The sequence below is a fragment of the Ochotona princeps genome, chromosome 18 (genome assembly GCF_030435755.1).
Source record: "Ochotona princeps isolate mOchPri1 chromosome 18, mOchPri1.hap1, whole genome shotgun sequence".
Classification (NCBI taxonomy): domain Eukaryota; kingdom Metazoa; phylum Chordata; class Mammalia; order Lagomorpha; family Ochotonidae; genus Ochotona; species Ochotona princeps.
This window is the reverse complement of record NC_080849.1, coordinates 21,720,037-21,738,459: the sequence shown is the minus strand read 5'-3', so window position 1 is coordinate 21,738,459 and position 18,423 is coordinate 21,720,037. Positions and strand designations below refer to the sequence as shown.

The window sequence follows — 18,423 nt, the reverse complement described above, 5'->3', positions numbered from 1 at the left end:
CCCTCACACTATCAACGCATACAGTGTTCAGCGGAGAAAGATGCTAGAAACTCCCTGCAGTGTGACTACATTGTGGTCACTCAATCCACCTGCCATGATGCTCTGATAATCGTAAAAGGGGACCTCAAAAAATTCATGGAAAATGGAATTAGAAGTCTATTTTGCTATAGAAATGTTCTGTGAAGTTCATGCAGAAGAATTTTATAACACATTTTCCACACAATTTTTGAGGTCATTACAACCCTCTCCTTGGTCCCTGGATCAGGTTCCACACACATTGGTGCAACAATTATTAAAGATGATTAGAGGATGGGGCCAGCGTGGTGGTGAAGCAGGCTAATTCTCTGCCTGCAGCATCAGCATCCCACAAGGACATCAGTTTAAGTCTTGGCCACTTCACTTCTGATCCAACTCCCTGCTAATGGCCTGGGAAAGCAGTAGAGCTTGGCTCAAGTTCTTGGGCTCCTTCACCCATGTGGGAGACCTGAAGGAAGCTAATGGCTCCTGGTTGTGGATCAACTGAACTCCAACTGTTGTGGCCATTTAAGGAGCGAACCAGCAGATGGAAGATCTTTCTGTCTCTCTTGCTCTTTTTAACCCTTTCAAATAAAAAAATGAAATACACCTTTTAAAAAATGATCAGGGAAAATAAAAACTCATGGATTCTTATTTTTGTTTTGTGGCTGTGATTTCATGGAGGAAGAATAAAGGATACCCTCTCCCAACTCTTTGCAGCTGCTCAAGGAGAGGTAAGCCTTGTATTCTTATGAAGCTAACAACGCTTGGCCCCTCTCTTTGTTCCTCCATTCTAAGAGACTTTGAGTTTTGTGCTGAGAGAGAGGGGACTTAGCTGGATTATTGCCAAGGGAAAAAATGGAAGCTAGGCTGGGAGTGAAGAGGGGAGCCAGCCCACCCAGAGGGAAGCTTCATTTCTCTATTTCCCGCTTCCTGAGAGGCTGAGATGTATAATCTGTACTTAGAAAACCCAACAGGAAGATGGCTGCTACATGCATGTGGGGACTTGAGACTTGAAGGAGGCCTCAAAGGTCAAAGAGGGTGTCCCCTGACATCACCAGGATTCATACCATGGTGCTCCTGGCCACGTAGAGAAATGACACATACATGTTGGCACAGGTCAGCAGCAATCATGGCACCATGTGGCAAGGGATCATTCATCCCAGACTAAGGGTCTGACTTCTCCCATAAGCCCTAATATTCTTAAAGATCTTAGAAAAATAGATTCTCTTCCCTAAGTGACTGAGATGTGCCTGCCCTCCAATCCTTGCAAGTGTGCTTCAAACCATTTGCTTAGAAAAGTAAGGTACCAGGAGGAGCTCGTGCCATGACTGGGGAACACACTCGCACCAGAGCATGGTACCTGTATGTTCTTATTTTCTCTTGGAGTTCACAGCGTTGTGGCCTCCTGTGCTCCTCAGGTAGCTTTATTCACAGCCTTCTGCCCAAGATCTCCCAGGTCCCATCTGTGTCTGTAGCTCTCATCTTACACCCTCTGGATGTGGGTTTCTTGAGCTCCCCGAGTCTGTATTTCCTCCCTGAGCTTTGATACTGTTTTCTACTGGACATCTCTACCTTGAGTAGTTGCCAAATCCCACTCACACATCCAAACGCGAACTTTGCCCTTCCAAATTGTGTTGCAATCCATGTTCCCTGTCTCAGCAGCCCACTCCGAGCACTGCTTCTTGAAGTCACTGGTGCACTGTGAGAACTGATGGTCAGGACCCTCCACGGAGGTATCACATTTGCCTCTACCCCACTCAACCCAGGGCAGAATGCTGTGCACACTGGTATGCTGCAGTAATAAATAAAACCTCTTTATGGCTTAGAAGAGTTAGGCAGTGCCCAAGCCTGTCGGCCCAAAACAGACACTAGGTCACATTAGGAATCTTGTCATAGTGTTGACATGACAGTCAACTGTCCTTCATCTATTTCCTGCAGTACACTCACACCTTGGGCTTGAGCTTGGATGTAAACCCATTGCAGGTGCAGCAAGCCTATTAGCATGCCTTTCCAAGGAGCAGTGGGCCCAGAGCAGACACTGTTACCAGAGCCTGTGACTCAGCACCCTTCCGGCTTCCCCTCCCACCCTCTGGGAGTTAGGAAAATGGTTCAGCTCCTGGCTGCTGAGCCAGGCGGCTGTGCAGTGTGATCTAGCTATTTATGGCTCCTCCGCCCTCCCTGTCCCCCCACCCCCAGGCACACAGCTCATCAGTAGAAAGCTGTTTCCCTAGAAACATCCACCAGCTTAGGGCTGGGTAGCCTGGGAGGCACATCCAACAGCTCAGAGGTTTTGCTGGAGCCCTAGGACAGAATCCTCCAAGTGTCATAGCAAGACATTTCAGGGAAGAGGATGAGTCAGGAATGGTGGGCCCTTCAGACAAAATTTCCTCTATGTTGAACAGCAATTCAGACTGCAGGAGAATTAGGGTGATGGCTAATTTATTTATTTATTTATTTCCTTCCTTCCTTCATTTTTTTTTAAAAGAAAAAAGCATTAATGTTTTGACCATTTTATCAGCTTGCTGGTAAAAGGATCTGTTCTCTCGGCTTCACGTGAAAATCTTGGGTTTTATGGGAATCCTGAGTTTTGCTCAGTTTTTTTCCAAGAAGGCAACAGTATAAATCTAAGCTGAACTTCTAAGCCCTGGAAAGTTTTTTTGACCATACAGGTGGAAGACCCAAGGTATTCTTTCATTGATCATTTTTGGTAATAAAAAGGTATTTTTTTGCAAGTGAGTTTGATTTTTGAAATAGCTAAAGCTTATTGGATCTGAATGACTAGTGAATAATATGGTGCTGATATGACAATGCCATTGCTGATCAAAACACAGATGAGACTTATCTATGTGTGTACATGTGCCTCCCCATCCCCCCTTACACACACACACACACACACACAGGCTGAGGGCTGGGCACTGAGGACTCCATCCTGCATGAGAAATGCACCAAGCACCCAATACACTATTCAGAAAGGTGGGGGAGAGAACCAGGATCTCTTAGAGGAAGCAGATGAAGTTGGTGGTTAGGTTGATGCAAATCCTGTGAGAAACTCACATCCATAGAGAATAGACAAAGGTCATTGCCCCCACCTCCCTGAAAATAAAGCCATGACCCTGGACACTCTTGAACTGTCACAACCACTGAGAACAAACACACAATAGCTCCAGAAATTAGTTCTTGTTTCTTCGTTGCTTGGGACAGCTTGTCCTAGGACGGCAGAGAGGACCAAGACACACAGATTGGCAGCCACAGAGGCAAATAGCAGGGAGAAAACAAAGACCAGCATAATTCAGATACAAAATAGACCACAGGCAAATGGAATATTATAATGACAGATCAGAAAAAAGACCTGAGCAAATATGTGGGAATGAACCAGGTTAAACTTTGAAGATTAGCTCTGTTGTTTATTAGCTGTGTGAAATTGGGTAAGCAGTGAAACCTTTGTAGGTCTCAGTTGCTCTGTCTGTTGAATGGGCATCCCAACAGATCCTCTCCCCGTATGAAAAGATCATAACCCTACAGTGTCTGATGCTGACACGGAAACCATCCATCACTTACTGTCTAGAGGCTCCTCCACTTCCTTGTAGACTTGCCTTAAGGACCCATCTTTCATGTACTTTTCAGTGAAGATGTCATAAGGGACCAGTTCTCGAATGGTCTTCTTGTCATCTTCAGAGGTGGCAAGCCATCGATCACATGGAAAAGTTAATGTTTCTGTTCCCTGAGGTGAGCAGGAAGGGGACAATTAGCCCTCAGTGTGGATGTGGCCAGCTTGAGTGGTCAATCACGGGGTCCTACTGATGATGCAAAAGTCACAGAGGAGTCCCCATGGCCCTGCCCCAACTGCAGAAAAGCCTAGGACATGCACAGCCACCGCAGAAGGAGGCTTTTTGAAGCTGGGGTTCTAAGGTCACTGAAAAAATGATTATCTGCAGCCCATTTTGGAGGCCTGGGTTCTGTGGGTAAGACGAGATGGCCGTGGGCTTTGACATCACTTCCCACCACTCATGCCCACCGCTGCAATTGGGAGTAGTTCCTCAATTTAAAACTGTGTGCTTTCAGAATGCCTTCCTGGTTGTTTGGCTGGACTTACATCGTTTGGCCTTGAGTAGCAGGATTTGGCCTTGAATAGCGATGAGGCTGGCTACTCACTCATAGTATGAACTTTGGCGTGCAGACAGATATGGCTATTCAGGACCTCTTCCTTGACCACTAAGGTTCTAGAAGATTCTGCCTTCGACCTGTGCTAGTTCCTGCTCACTGAGAGAATTAGATGCAATTTCCTCGAGAAATTTTAACTCAACAAAGCTACAAGGGGGCCAGGAAGGACCTGCCTTAAATCTCTTCTGGAACAGGACAAAGCAGTAAGCAGACCAAGCACTCACGTCTTTATCTGGGAGGAGCCTGCGGATGTCCACATGGGAGCAGTGCCAGCCAGGATTCATGCCCGTGTTATCATGGCCAATCCGGATCTTCTCAATGATTTCGCCCACATCCTCTAACTTCGCAGAAAACAGGCACTAGATGTTAGCCCAATGGTCCAGGGAAACCCTGCCCCAGTTGCACCTCAGCCCTTTGAACTTCCAGGGTCATCTTCTCCTGACATGCCTCTGAGGCCAGCCAGGTCAGTCTCTACTCCTCACTGCATATTCCACACTTGCGCTTCACTTCCCCTCACCCCCTTAACTCAGATGATGAGTTCTGGTTCTGCCTTCCCAGGCTGACTTTCATCATAGTCCTCTGGCTCCCAAGAGCACCTCTCCTCCCAGCCACTCCTTTTCTATGCCATTAGTCCCTCAAACTCAAGTCCCTCATTCTCTTACCCAGGGGCTCTTGCACATGCTATGCCTGCCTTCTTTCCTTTTCTTTCTTGAACCCCGTGTCTGGTCGATTTCATTACTCAGACCTCAGCTCAAGGATCACTTCCTCAGGGAAAGCTTCTGATTTCCCCCAGGAAAGCCAGCTCTCATCTTAATAGGCTCTTGTCACTTGCTGTGGCTTCCAGCAGAGCACACCCCGCAGTTGGTATTCATTTGTGTGACATTTGCCATCTCCTCCACTACTGACAGTCATGAGGGCAGACAGTGTGGCTTACCCTTGTGCTCCTCTGGCCTACTGCTGTGACCCAGCTACTCAGTAAGCACTGGTTTTAAGGATGAAAAGAGCCAGTGTTCCTGATCTGCAAAATGGGTGTGATGAAGTCATCCAACCCCTCTCATGACAAGGTAGAAACCTCTCTTAAGGTTTACTTATGGGCCCAGCAGGTAGCCTAGTGGCTAAAGTTCTTACCTTGCATGTGCTGGGATCCAATATGGGCACTAGTTTGTATCCTGGTGACTCTACTTCCTATCCAGCTCCCTGCTTGTGGCCTGGGAAAGCAGTCGAGGATGGCCCAAAGCCTTGGGACCCTGCACCCACATGGGACATGCAGAGGCAGCTCTGGGCTCCTGGCTTTGGATTGGCTCAGCTCCAGTCATTGGGGCCGCTTGGGGGATGAATCAGCAGATGGAGTATCTTCCTCTCTTTCTTTCCTCTTCTCTGTATATCTGACTTTCCAATAAAAATAAATAATTTTAAAAGATTTACTTATTTAAGATTTATTCATAAAGAGAGAGATTGATTGATTTTCCATGTACTGGTTCACTCCCAAACAACCACTGCTGTGACAGGACAAATCCAGGAGCCAGGAACTTCATCCAGGCTTCCCGCCTGGATGGCAGGGGCCCAAGGACCTGTGCATTCTTCAGCTGCCTTTTCAGGCCCATTAGCAAGGGGCTGGATCAGAAGTGAAGCACAGAGACTCAAACTAGACTCAGATATAGAATGTCAGCATTGTAAATGGCAGTTTAGCCCACTGCACCACAACACTAGCCCCCAGTGGGCTAGTGATTCTTAACTAGTGGAGTGTATGAAAGTTCCATTTAGTGGAAAGCAAACTCGTGTGTGCTATGGCAAGCCCCTGAACTGGGCAGCAGAGCTCCACTCTCTTCTTCCTGCCTGGAGCCTAGGGGAAGGGGCTGCAGGGAAGGGATTCAGTAAGAATGAAGGGTTCCCTGATCCCTTGGGGACCCTCTAAGGAAGCAGCGAGATGGCTGAATGGAGGGCAAGGTGTTCCCTCAGCTTGGTATACACCAGCCGGCTCCTTCTCTCCAGACTGTCTTCTATCACCAGCAGACCTCATTCAACTGCACCAGCAGTCCTCTCCCAGCTCTCATGTGTCACATACCAAATAATGCCGGATACAGCTATCTACACCTTATCTTATCCCTTGAGAGAATCTGAGCTAGTAACAGCATAAGAAATGGATGAGGGACTCAGGGCAAAGGGAAAAGAAGTGGCAAGGAGAACCATGCTACTTAATGCCCTGGCTCATGTTCACGGTCTAGAGTTCATGCCGTGAAGCTTGGGGGTGCCCAGCTAGGAAGCTAGGGAAAGTCTATGGGCTTGAGTTTCCTGGAAGTCCCTCTATGGAGCTAGCTTCTTGATCAGATCCATCAAACTCTCTGGTGCCTCAACAAGATGGCACTGTCAACTCTGGTGTGAACAGAGATCTTGATGAATGAACGGTGTGTGAGCGATTGACTGAGTCATTCATCACATTCGAAGCTTCCATAAATATAGACAGAAGCATCCTCTGAATGAACTGGGGCAGCCTCCAACCACTAGTTGCCTCCTCTCTAACCTCATTCGTTCCAGTTATAGCCCCAGCTTGGCCACCACTACCTCTGTGATATCAGGCAAGTCACTGACCCTCTAGGCCTTGACTTACTCGTTAGCATATGGAGGAGAACAGGGTCTCTCTTCGCTTCAGGCAGGGGTGTAGGCAGGATAATCTGCTAAAGTCACTTCTAGATCTAAATCACAGACCCAGTTCTTTTCATCAACTGTTCTCTAGTTCTCAGTGACTGGGTAGGCACCATGCTGCTGCCAAGTTGGTGAGCTAACAACCCCCTCCCTGCACAAGACATGAGAGTTCCTGTCCACAATGACCCTTAGGAGGTCCTGCAGGCCCTCCCTCTCCCCCGGGCCTCTGAATCATCCAACAGAGCTGTAATTGTAGGGTGACATGAGAGACCCATCCAGGGTCCAGGGTCTCTCATGCACAACAGACATGGCTGCAGGATCTCCACCTGCCAACCCACAGGATCAGGGACTGGACAGTCCCCAGCCTCTGTCTTTTCTCCTCCCCGTGCCAATGCTTGAAGGTTCAAGATGGCTGGGACTCTGGCTGCGATCCGAGACCTTACTCTTCCAACTATACACTTGCATGTCCAGGTGGCCATCTCAGTCCTGAACTCACAGCAAGATCTTTAAGGGACTGAGGGTCATAGCTGGTGAGCCTCAGGGACAGGTGCAGAGGATGCCAGGAGGGGTCCTGGTGTTCTCTCAGGAAGTGAAAGAATTAGGCAGTAGAGGCTGTGGAACTAAACTGCTGGAGTTCAGATCCTGGCTCTGCTATTTTAGAGAGCTTTGAGCAAGTGAGTTAACCTTCTGGGGCTCTGCTTCCACATTTGTAAAATGGGACAATTACATGACCCTCTCTTGGTGTTATTATGTGGGTGAATGAGGCAGTTCACAACAAGTGCAGAGAACAGGGCTGACCCATGGGAGGCACTTAATAATTCACAGTATTTAATCAGCTTATCCTGGCCAACCTCTCTGCTGTTGCATGCAGCCAGAGACAGGGCACAGCTTGCTTCTGAGTTAGCAGCTGAGCCAGAGACAGCACTGAGCATTGCAGACTCGCAATCCAGTGCTCTGACTTACTTGAAGAAGGATCAGAAAAGAGAAGTGACAAGATGGGAAACAGGCAGGCAGGGAGACAGAGGTTAAAGGAGACAAAGCCCTTTCATTTTCTCCCAAGCTCTCAGACTACTCCAAGACCCACAAACGTTTGAGAAGGAAAAAAAAAATAGCAGCAAATGACTGGCAAATCACAGCTGTCTACTAGCAGGGTGTTCATTGATAAAGCTCCCGGAAGTCATGCTGAGGTGTAATCACAGCCTTGCTGCTGACCGCGTCAGCTTTGCATGACTCATGGACATCTTGGGCTGATGAGATGCTTGCTGGGTGTGAACAGATGAATCACCCTTGCATTTTCCTTTCTGGAAGACTTAACACAAGTGACAAACCTCTCTACCTATGTTGGCAGCTCCCAGAGATGATGGGGAAGGAGTCGGGTGGGGCAGAGAAGAGACCTCCTATTCCACCAGAAAACGAGGTGGACCTCTCCAAAGGGTTCCTTGGCCTGGAAAGCCCAGGATCCTGAGGCTCCTGGCTCTTCCCTTTGGGGGTCTCTGGCACTCCTCTTCCAGTTTCACTTCCACCCTGCTCTATTCCTGCCTCCTGTGCCCTCTGGCCAAAGTCCAAATCTCATGCTGTGTTTACTTTTACCTGTGAGCCAATGGCCTGCTGTCCATTTGCTAACAACATCTTTCTTCCTTGCCCTGGCTCATGCTCACTTTCAGGACCAGGGTTCTCCCTTCTCTAAGAACCTACAGCAAGCACAGTCACTGCAGTAGCTAACTAGTACAGTGCTAGTCTATTGCAGTGCTACTCCATTGCAGTGGCTAACTAGTACCAGCACTAGTGCACTGAAGTGACAACCTAGTATATCATTAGTCCACTGCATGGCTAACGAATGCAGTATAAAGCCACTGAAGCTTCTAACTAGTGTGGTATTAGTCCATACAGTTTCCAACTAGTGCTATGCTAGTCTACTGCAATAGCTAGCAAGTGCAGTGCCAGCTCACTGTAATCATTAACTAATGTCAGTGTTAGTCCATTGCAGTGTCTAACTAATGTACTGCTAGTCTATTGGTAGCTAATTAGTTAGTTCCTAGTGGCTAAGCAGCTCAGTGCTGGTCTATCATAGTAGCTAGCTAACACTATGCCAGCCCACTACGGTGGCTAGTTGCTACAGTGCTAACTATTGTTCAGAGCACATAATACAAGAGCCAGTCTCTCTGGGTTTGAATCTTACTTCCATGATGTCCTACCCATGCATTTGAGGTAAGGTACTAAGCTCTTTGCACCTTAGTTTCCCTCCTCTTTACAAGGAATCATGACAGGGCAGTTGTTGGAAGGTTAAGTGTGAGTGAAGACAAATCCCTGAGACAATGCCTTCTGATCTACAGAATAAGTTCTGATGTTGATCAGTGGACTTTCACATTAGTCTTGCATGGAAGGCTGGGGTTCCTAGCCTGACAGCAAGCCCTTGCAGGCAGAGCTGAACTCTCTTCTTCCATTGTGCTCCCTGCCCAGCGGATCAGGTATGCAGCTGAGTACACAGCAAAGGTGCAGTGTGCACTGAACTGAGGTGTGTGGGATACCAAACTGCTATCATTTCCACCCACAGTAAACAGTAAAACCCCCATGGCCCAAACCAGATGGAGTCACAGACCATCCAGGCTGTTCTCCCATTCTAGATTGTTTGATCATGGCTGAGTGCTGAGCAGGAGGCGTGATCTCCACATGATCACCGCTGGTGAGGTCCCCAGCTGCCCCAGCACCAGGTAGCCTAAAAGTTGAGCTCTACCCACGAACTGTGTCAGTTGGTGGAAGCCCTCATGGTCTGTTGTTGTTGGGCATCTAGCTTCCACAAGTCCTGTCCATGCACTGCCACCTTTGTCTTGACCCCGGTCTTAGAGCGGCAGGGCAAGCTCCACTGGCATCCTGCTGGGGAGGATGGGTTGCCCATCTTCCTATCCAGGTGAAGGACGTGCCTCCTGAGCAGGGATCCTCTCCCCATCTCAGGAAGCCCGCTGAGCCCCAGTACCTCCACGATAAAGCGGGAGGCCGACTTCCTCTCAAAGAACAGCTTCTGCTCCCTTTTGTTGGTGCACAGGAACTTCTGCTGGGTGCACACAGCATCGCAACCATAGATGACAATGAAGATGTTGGCCTCCGTGCCAGCCGCAAATACGTCACTGGTGTACAGTGTGATCTCATAGGGGACAACTGAGGGTGGTGGCCAGGGGCAAAGACAAGGGCAGGAGAGAACAGAAAACAATAACAGTGATGTCAGTTTCTTCACCAGTTATCACCTGTATGGGCCTTTTCACTGGGGACCTGTTATCCAGTGACCCAGACTGTCACATGGTTACCTAACAACCACAGGTGGGAGAAGCCTCATCCCCTCAGAGGTTCCCTGAGCCTAACTACAGCAGACAAATGCAAGCACAGATTTCAAATTCAACAAGTCCAGTCTCAACTCCCAGCTGCACCTGGCCTCCTGGAGCGACCCAGGCAAGGCACACACAAGCCTCACTATCCACTTCATAGACACTCACCAATCAGCTGAACGGTTGCACAGCGGTGGGAATTCTTTTTCTTCTCTCCCTGTTCTCTACTGTGAGCCCCTCACTCACTCCAAAGCACACCCCAACTCTACCAATGGCTCACCTGACCCCTCATTCAGGTTTCCCCACTTTACCAAGGTCTGGAGGGGAAGGAAGGAGAGCAGGTAAGGGAGATCCCAAGGTTTATTCAGTCCCGCTGGGAATAGGACTTAACAAAGGGCTGACCATCAGCTCTGTGAGCATGCGGCCTTTTGGGGCGTGAGCACCAGCATGAGCAGTAACATCTCTCTGGGCAGAGGATCCAATCCTTTGTTCCAGAACCATTAGGATGATTCTTAAAAATAGATTACCAGCTCCTTCTCAGAGCCTGTGGCGTGGGCCCAACACTTCACACTCGAGTTCAAGACAGATAGTTGAAAATAACATTTTGCCCATTTTGAGATTCACTAGCAGACGTGAGAGTTTAGTGGTGGCCAATCTTGAAAAAAAAAAGTGGAATGGAATAGAACCTTACAAAAACTATCACTGGAATCACATTCAATGCAGATCATTTTTCTTGTGACATTTGCTGCATGTGTAGATGAACAAATATACCCCATCTTGGTCAAAGTGAGGTGAAAAATAAGTTGAAACCCCAGAGAAAGAGTTTGAACAGGAATTAACCCTGGGTCATGTCCTTGACCATTGAAAGAAGTCACTTGAGAAATGCCTTCCTTTCCAAGGGTCCCAGCCTTCTCCAGAAGAGGAACTGGCTTTTTGCATGCTATCAACGATGCTGTAGCAATGTTTAGCAGTAACAAGTACCACTCAGAGAGCTTGCTACATGCTATATGTGCTTCTTTAATCCTCACAATGACTCCATAGGAAATGATAACCATTTTGCAAATGAGAAAGGCCAGGCTCCAAGGGGTACACTAGCTTTCCCAAGGCCATATGGGGGAACTGAAACTTGAACCCAGGCTTTTCTGACCTCAAACCCTATATGGTGAACCTCTAAGGTTGAACTGCAGGTAAGTACTGCTTGACATGCCAGCGTCTCATAGCTGAATCCCCAGGTTCAAGTCCCAGCTCTGCTTATGATTCCAGGTGCCTGTCAACATGCATCCTGGGAGGTAGCAGATGACAGCCCAAGTGTTTGGGTCACTGCCACCCATAATCCATGTAGAAGACCTAAACTGACACCCGAGTTCTTAGCTTGGCCTGGCCTAACCTTAGCTGTTGCAGAAAACTGGAGAATAAACTAGTAGATAGGAGACTTCTCTGCCTTTTCTTTCCTTCTTCCTTCCATCCTTCCCTTCCTTGCTTTTCTTGTCTTTAATTCTTTTTCTTTCCTTCTTTCTCTCCTTTATCTTTTTTTAAAAAATATTCTTAAACCTAGATCACTAACGCTGAGGATGTGCTCCAGATGTCACAGTGCAGGGCTGCCCCATCAGGTGTCCTGAGATGTGGCCACTGCCTACCACAGACCCTTGGAAGGGAGAAGGAAACCACAGTGCAGCCCAGTCAGCATGACTGTCATACTTAGAGCTTCTCCGTTCTGTGCTCACCTGCTAGACCAATTGCCATAGACACCAAAGGGTGACTGTATCCATCTCATACCACACACACTGTTATGCTCTGGGGGTAAGTACAGGGCCTGTCTTCAAGGCCTGTCCTCAAGGGTCCCACCAAGTTTTGCCACCAGCCCTAACTGCACCTGTTGGATCAGACTCCACCTCAAATGGCAGGTGACTCCTGGGAGCAAAGTCTGGATTCAGGATTTGCCTGGGACCTGTCTAACTAGGAACTTCACTAGAGAGAGTGTCACTTTATCTCAGGTTATGGACAAGAAAATATTTGGATGTTCTGTTCATTTCCAATTTAATCACTGTAGGCTAAAACAAAAAAATTTAATGACTGATCCATGTTGCTTACATACAAGTTGTTTGGGAGGAAAGGAATCTTTGGTTCATTTATTAGAAAAAAATAAATGCTCTGAGATTGATTCAATTTTCACCAAATTTGGGTGATTTCAGTTCGATTCCCAATACCTACAACTTACATATGTATAAACATTTAATATTGCTTCTGATGATAATGGTGGAAGGGAAGATCCCAAATGACTTCACTACCTCCTTTCCTGTGGAGAAATCCTCTGTTTTGCCTTCCCTCCTCCTCATCCTCTTACAGTGATGATGTCTTTGCTATTAAAAGCTTGGTCAGTGATTGATGCTGCAGTGGTTCAGGACTCCTGCTTTATTTTTTGGGCTCTTACAACCATCCTGGATTTATTATCTCTAATTTGTAGGTGAGGAAGCTGAGTCAAGAAAAGTTAGGCTCTCCATGTGTTGTCACCAGCTTCTCTGGGATAAGGTCTAGAATAAATTTCATATTTTACTTCCCTGAGTCCAGAGCTGTCTTTCCCAGTAGAGCTCATAAAATTTGGGGGAAAAATAAGAATCCCAAAACCCCTGGAGCCTGGCCTACAGTTAACACTGGGGGAGGAACTGGGGCTGAACTGGGGACCCAGAGGAAGTCATGGTCCCTACATGGTGTGTACATCCTGGTCTGAAGTTCCGCGTGGAAGAGGTCCCTAACAATGGCACCATCATCTTCATTCTTGGCCAGCCAGCGGCCACAGGGAAACGTCATGCACTTTCCAAGAGATGGGGCATCTACCTCCACCCAGTCCACAAACCAGCCTGGTGCTTTGCCTGGAAAGAAAGAGAGAAAGAGAAAGACCCCATTCAGGGACCTGGGCAGAAACAGTTCCTTGCCTACTTCACGGCTGACACCTATGGATCCACCACACACATAGCATCCCTTTTGCTGACAACATTGCTAAAAGGATTCCTGTTAACATGTGCATTCAGCTGAAGCTGTACCACTCCAGGCTGCTGTCAGTGAAATTAGCAAGAAGGAAGGAGTGCAGAGTCATAGCTGAGAGAGATACTCAGCTCCCTGGCTCAGCCTGTGGTAGATGAAGGGCAGGTCAGTGAGTGAGCACTGGTAGTCCTCCCAGGGAGTAATGAGTACTCATGTTTAAAGAATGAAATAAAGTAAACAGAGTGCCCTGTCCCACAAGTCTGCTAGGACCAGGGTCCCCACTTCAGCTTAGAATAGTGATTTGAGAACAATTTCAGGGTAGAATTCTACCTTCCTACTTTAGCAACGAGAACAACCTTGGGCCTATCCCTCAGGCTGCTGCAGGGTCAGTGGATTCCATGCCTGGCTAGATCAGTGGCTCTCCAAGTGAGCGCCCTGGACCATGGCCTTAGCATCCCTCAGGGCTTGTGAGAAAGGTACATTCTCTGAATGTGGATCCCGCATCTGTGTTTCAATGACTTTGAAGTACACTCAGGTTAGGTAACTACTGAACTAGGAGAAGGGTTTACAAATCTAGCTGCCTATTAGCATTATTGGGGCTAGGGGATGAGTGAAGGTTTTAGGAACCACAAAGGTCCAGGTACTACCCAGACCAATCAGGCCAGAATGTCTGTGTGGTGCCAGGGCCCTGCTGGGCTGAAAACAGAAGAAGTTGTGGCATAAGAGAAACCAGGTGCCATCCAAACCTCCAAGTTACTCCTCCAAGGCCCAAAGAAACCTGTCCATTGTTCTTCACAGTCTTAGCAGGGAACAGAGTGGGGTAGGGTGGAGCCAGACCTGTATTGTCATGGCCGATTCTGACCTTCCACAGGTCTCCCAGATCCAGTGCCTCTACTGTGAAGATTTCAATGCTGTCTCTCTCAAACTTGTCACTGTTGGTCTTGGAAGACTTCAGGAGGGTGATTCCTGCCAAAACGACCCCAACATAACAGGATGGGCCCAGGAATTTTAAAATCTTGTTTGACTCACCTCTTTTAGTCATTCCTCATAGTGAGAAGATTTATGAGCTTCCACCAAACTTTATTTTGATTATTCATGGGGAGGGCATTGTGGCACAGTGGGTTAGAGATGCCAGCATCCCAAATGCGCACCCATTTGAGTCACAACTGCTCCATTTATGATCCAGCTCCCTGCCAATGAGCCTGAGAAAGAAGTAGAAGATGACCCAAAGTGCACAGGCCCCTACAATCTATGTGGAAGAATCAGATGGAGTTCCAGGCTCCTTGCTATTGCCATGTTCAGCCCTGACTGCTGTGGCCATTTGGAAAGTGAACCAACAGATTTAGGAGCTTTCTCCATCTCCTCCTCTATGCAACTCTTTCAAATATAAGTACATATTTAAAAAAATTAGACTACAACTATCCCCTGGCCCCTGCACATGTCTAGACATGTGTGTCTTTTCATTGAGCTCCATGATAACATTTTAAGGTACAGATTTTTTACTTCCAGACTATATCTAAAGAAAGATCTTCTGGAACATCATCTGGGTGAAAGTGGTAGAGTCCTAAGCCAATGTTTGCTCCCCTTTTATGCTCCTTCTAGCTCTTTACACAGGCAGGGAGCTAGAGTCACCACACTCACAATGCTTACTGGAAACAGGGGACCCCTGTGGTGATGGAACATGTGGAAGCTATCTATATACCCCTCTTTGGATGTCAGAAGGAATGATGGCCTCAAATACCTCCCACCATGCAGCCCACACACAGCAATCTGCCCTGGGCAATGCATCTAAAATGTGAGGCTGTCTCCAAGTCATCATCACACTTTCTGCCTCAGTCTGTGCAATATCACCTTGAAATCGTTTTACCCCTTTATGTCCCAGCTCTGGACCCATCTCACAGAGGACATCTTTGGCATTCACAGAATCACTGCAGACAGGTGTAAGATGTACAGAGAGACAGAGCTTGGTCTAATTGGAAGGAGAATTAAGGTTAGGGCAGCCTCTGACATTAGAACAGAAAGAAATCTGGCACACAGGACATTTTTTTTTTTAAGAAAATAAAGGAAACAGGTACGGCCTCCTTGGTCTCCCTCAGGAGCAGGGTAGTGTGAACCTGGCCTAGAATTGCTCTTACCAGTGTCATCCTGCGTGCCAAAGAGTGTGATGAAGACGTTGGCATCTGTGCCTGCATTCTTCTTGTCTCCAGTCTTGACTGTCACTGAGAATGTGGTAGACTTATCTGAAAGGAGAGAGCAGTGAGCCGTAGATGGCTCCCCATGACAGGAACTACACAACTGGGAGCTGTAGATTGTCCCCCAACCTCCTCTGAGGGCCACCATGGCTCATCCCACCATGCTCTCTGATTCTCCTCCTGCCTTTCAATCCTAAGACCTGTGAGCTGACTAGTAATGAGTGAGTGGTTCCATTGTCATTGGCCTCTTCTGTGAATCACTTTCTTTGCAGTGTGTGCTGCTCTGCAGTCATCTTTATTCTGGAAGCACCCTGAAGGGAGGGATGATATCCCCTGCCTCTGCTCACACAGCTAGTGCTCGAGCCATGGAGCTGACAGAGCAGCCAGAAGAGGCTCTGGGTGACTTTCAGGGTCAGAGGCTCACCAGCCAGGAGCCAGGAGCCTAGAACTCCTCCAGGCTGGGAGGATTTTCAGGGATATTAGGACACTTGAAGGCTCCTGTTCACTCTTTCCATTTAGCAAACACTGAACATCACTAATGTGTCTGTGAGGGAACACACAAAATGAATCAGAACTGAGTACCAGGATGGGCATTTGCCACCATGGATAAAACTGACTCAGGATTCCTGGGTTTGAGTCCCAGCAACATGGCTTCCAATCCATCTTCCTACGTGTGCATACCCTGGGATGCAGAAGATGTAGTTCAGGTACTTGGGTCTCTGCCACTCATTTGGGAGACCTGGATTGAGTTTCAGACTTCTGACTTTGGATTGGCCCAGCTCTATCTGTTTATATGTTTCCATTCTCCCTCTGTTTCTCAGCTTTTTAACAATGTAATAAAAAGAACTAAACACTATTCTATTCCTTTACATTCATGATAATGTACCAACCCTAAGTCATGCATTTTATGTCAACCTTAGTACACATGTAGGAATATTCTCCTCCCTCCACTACCACCCCCCAGTGATTCTTGCCTTGGAGGTATGAAAGGGAGGGCAGTTAGACTGGTGAAGGAAGTACCCAGAATTCACAGTAGAGGGAGAAGATGGAGACCTAGGATGAGGAAGAGGAAGAGGAAGAGGCAGAGGGGAGGAAGTGGAAAATAGAATCAGACCCGGGGGAGGAAACCTTTCTGCTCCAGGGCCAGGTTGTCAAGGGGGTTGTTGTTACCGCCGCCACCCTCCTCATCCTCGCTAGGCAGCACATAGGACTCATCCACTGGCAACAGCTCCCTGGACAGCTGCCCATCATCCTCCTCCACTGCCAGCCAGCGCTGGCATGGAAAGTAGTACCTGTGGGAGAAGTCAGAAATATCTTCTTGGCAAGATCTCAAACAGGGTAGACCTGGGTAGGGGAATAACAGGCCCCTGTGGGGATCCCTAGCTCCCTTTGTTGGTTCTCTGAGGTATTGCACCCCCTTCCCACCCAGTTTGGATTATCCATGAGGCTCTAACCTCAGGCAGATACATTCTCCAGGCACGCTCTACCACTATCCCCATTCCCAACCCAACACCCTTTGAAAAGGTTTGTATAGCAGGCTTGGGGCCTAGAAGAGCCTGCACCAGGGGCATGACAGATGGAAGGATCTGGAAAATGAGGGCTTGATGGGGTTTATTCCAACCCTTTCTAGAATTAACCATTAGCAGAACCACTTAAACAGTATTGTACACAGTAGGTGCTTAACACATGAGTGTTGAATGAATGGATCTCATTGGGATGCACCACTCATGTTTTCATTAGATAGACTTTGCTGAAGGGACTGACTGACCCAGTAGCCCTTTAGGGAAGGCAGCTCCCAGGCAGAGTCCTGAGTACAGAGGCCAGGCCAGCACACTGAGGTGGGCTCCTGAGTAGTGGGGAAGGTGGGAGCAGGAATGGAAGTAACAGGGAACTTCCCCAGCAGTCGCATTGTCTAGGCTTAAATCTTGGCTCTGTCATTGATAGCTACATGACCTAGAGTAAATGTTCCTATCTCTCTGTACAAGGGTTCACAGACTTAATCAATATATAACCAAAGGACTCCCTGTTAATTTTGAATTCCAGTTAAGTGATAAAAATTTTTTCATCTGAGTATATCCTATAAAATGTTCATGACGCATTCATAATAAAAACATTGGGACATACACTAAAGGCTCATTTGTTGTTTACCAAAAATTCAAATTTAACCAGATGTTCTTCAGTTTATCTGACCACCTTTCTTTGTACCTCAGCTTCCCATTCTGTAAAATGAGGAAATAATGCCAATTTCTTAGGTCATTGTGAGGATTCCATGAAATTCTGAAACTGTTTGGCTAGGGGTGAACATTTGGTACAGGGATTGGGACATTGATTGAAACACCTGCATCCCAGACTGTAGTGCCTGGGTTCAAATCTCAGCTTCGCCTCTGAGTTCAGTTTCCTGCACAGGTACACCCTGCTAGGAAGCAGCAGGTGATGGCTCAAGGAGATGGGTCCCTGCCACCCACATGGGAGAACTGGATTGAGATCTGAGTACTTGACTTGTGTCTAATCCAATTGTCATGGGTAGTGGGAGAGTGAGCCAGCAGATGGAAGTCCTCTGTCTCACTGCTTTTGAAATAGGCAAAAGACAAATAACAGAAGTGTTTAAATATCTGGCTATACTAGCAAGCATGGGAACCAGGGCAGGGGGCAGGCCTGGTGGGGTAATGGGGAGTTGCCCTGACTAGGTTAAAGCTCCCACTGGTTTGCGTGAGGGCTGCGTATGAAGTGGGCAGGATCAGGCTGGACTGCAACACCCATCGGTTCACGTGAAAGACAGGGCTAGAAACAGAACTGACCCAGCAATTCCAATGACCAACATGTGCATAAGCTGGATGGGGTAACAGACTGTGCCGGACCCTGTACTGGCAAGCACACACAAGAATCAGGTCTGAGATCACCTTAGACAAAGTTTCTTTGGAGATACCTCCAACTGAACTGCTGATCTCAGAACCCCAACCATGAAGAGACTATGTCAGCCAGTGGATTCTAAAGAGATTTCATCGTGCATGGAATGGAGTGATTGGCAGCAATTCAGAACTGTTGAACTACCAAAACTGCTTAAGCAGGACCCTCAGAACATGCCCCATATCGGGGACCTGGGATGG

General features: G+C 47.7%; 1 protein-coding gene across 1 annotated transcript in view; it reads right to left on the bottom strand.

Moving 5' to 3' along the window:
• The window catches only part of LOXHD1 (lipoxygenase homology PLAT domains 1), a 151,213-nt gene that overhangs the window by 40,096 nt on the left and 92,694 nt on the right, over window positions 1-18,423 (bottom strand). Inside the window, exons 22-28 of the mRNA XM_036493606.2 lie at window positions 16,445-16,608; window positions 15,260-15,364; window positions 13,962-14,090; window positions 12,848-13,012; window positions 9,797-9,978; window positions 4,404-4,520; window positions 3,577-3,739 (exon numbers count right to left, since the gene is read on the bottom strand). Of these exons, the coding sequence (XP_036349499.2) occupies window positions 3,577-3,739; window positions 4,404-4,520; window positions 9,797-9,978; window positions 12,848-13,012; window positions 13,962-14,090; window positions 15,260-15,364; window positions 16,445-16,608 (1,025 nt within the window). The remainder of the gene's footprint in view (window positions 1-3,576; window positions 3,740-4,403; window positions 4,521-9,796; window positions 9,979-12,847; window positions 13,013-13,961; window positions 14,091-15,259; window positions 15,365-16,444; window positions 16,609-18,423) is intronic.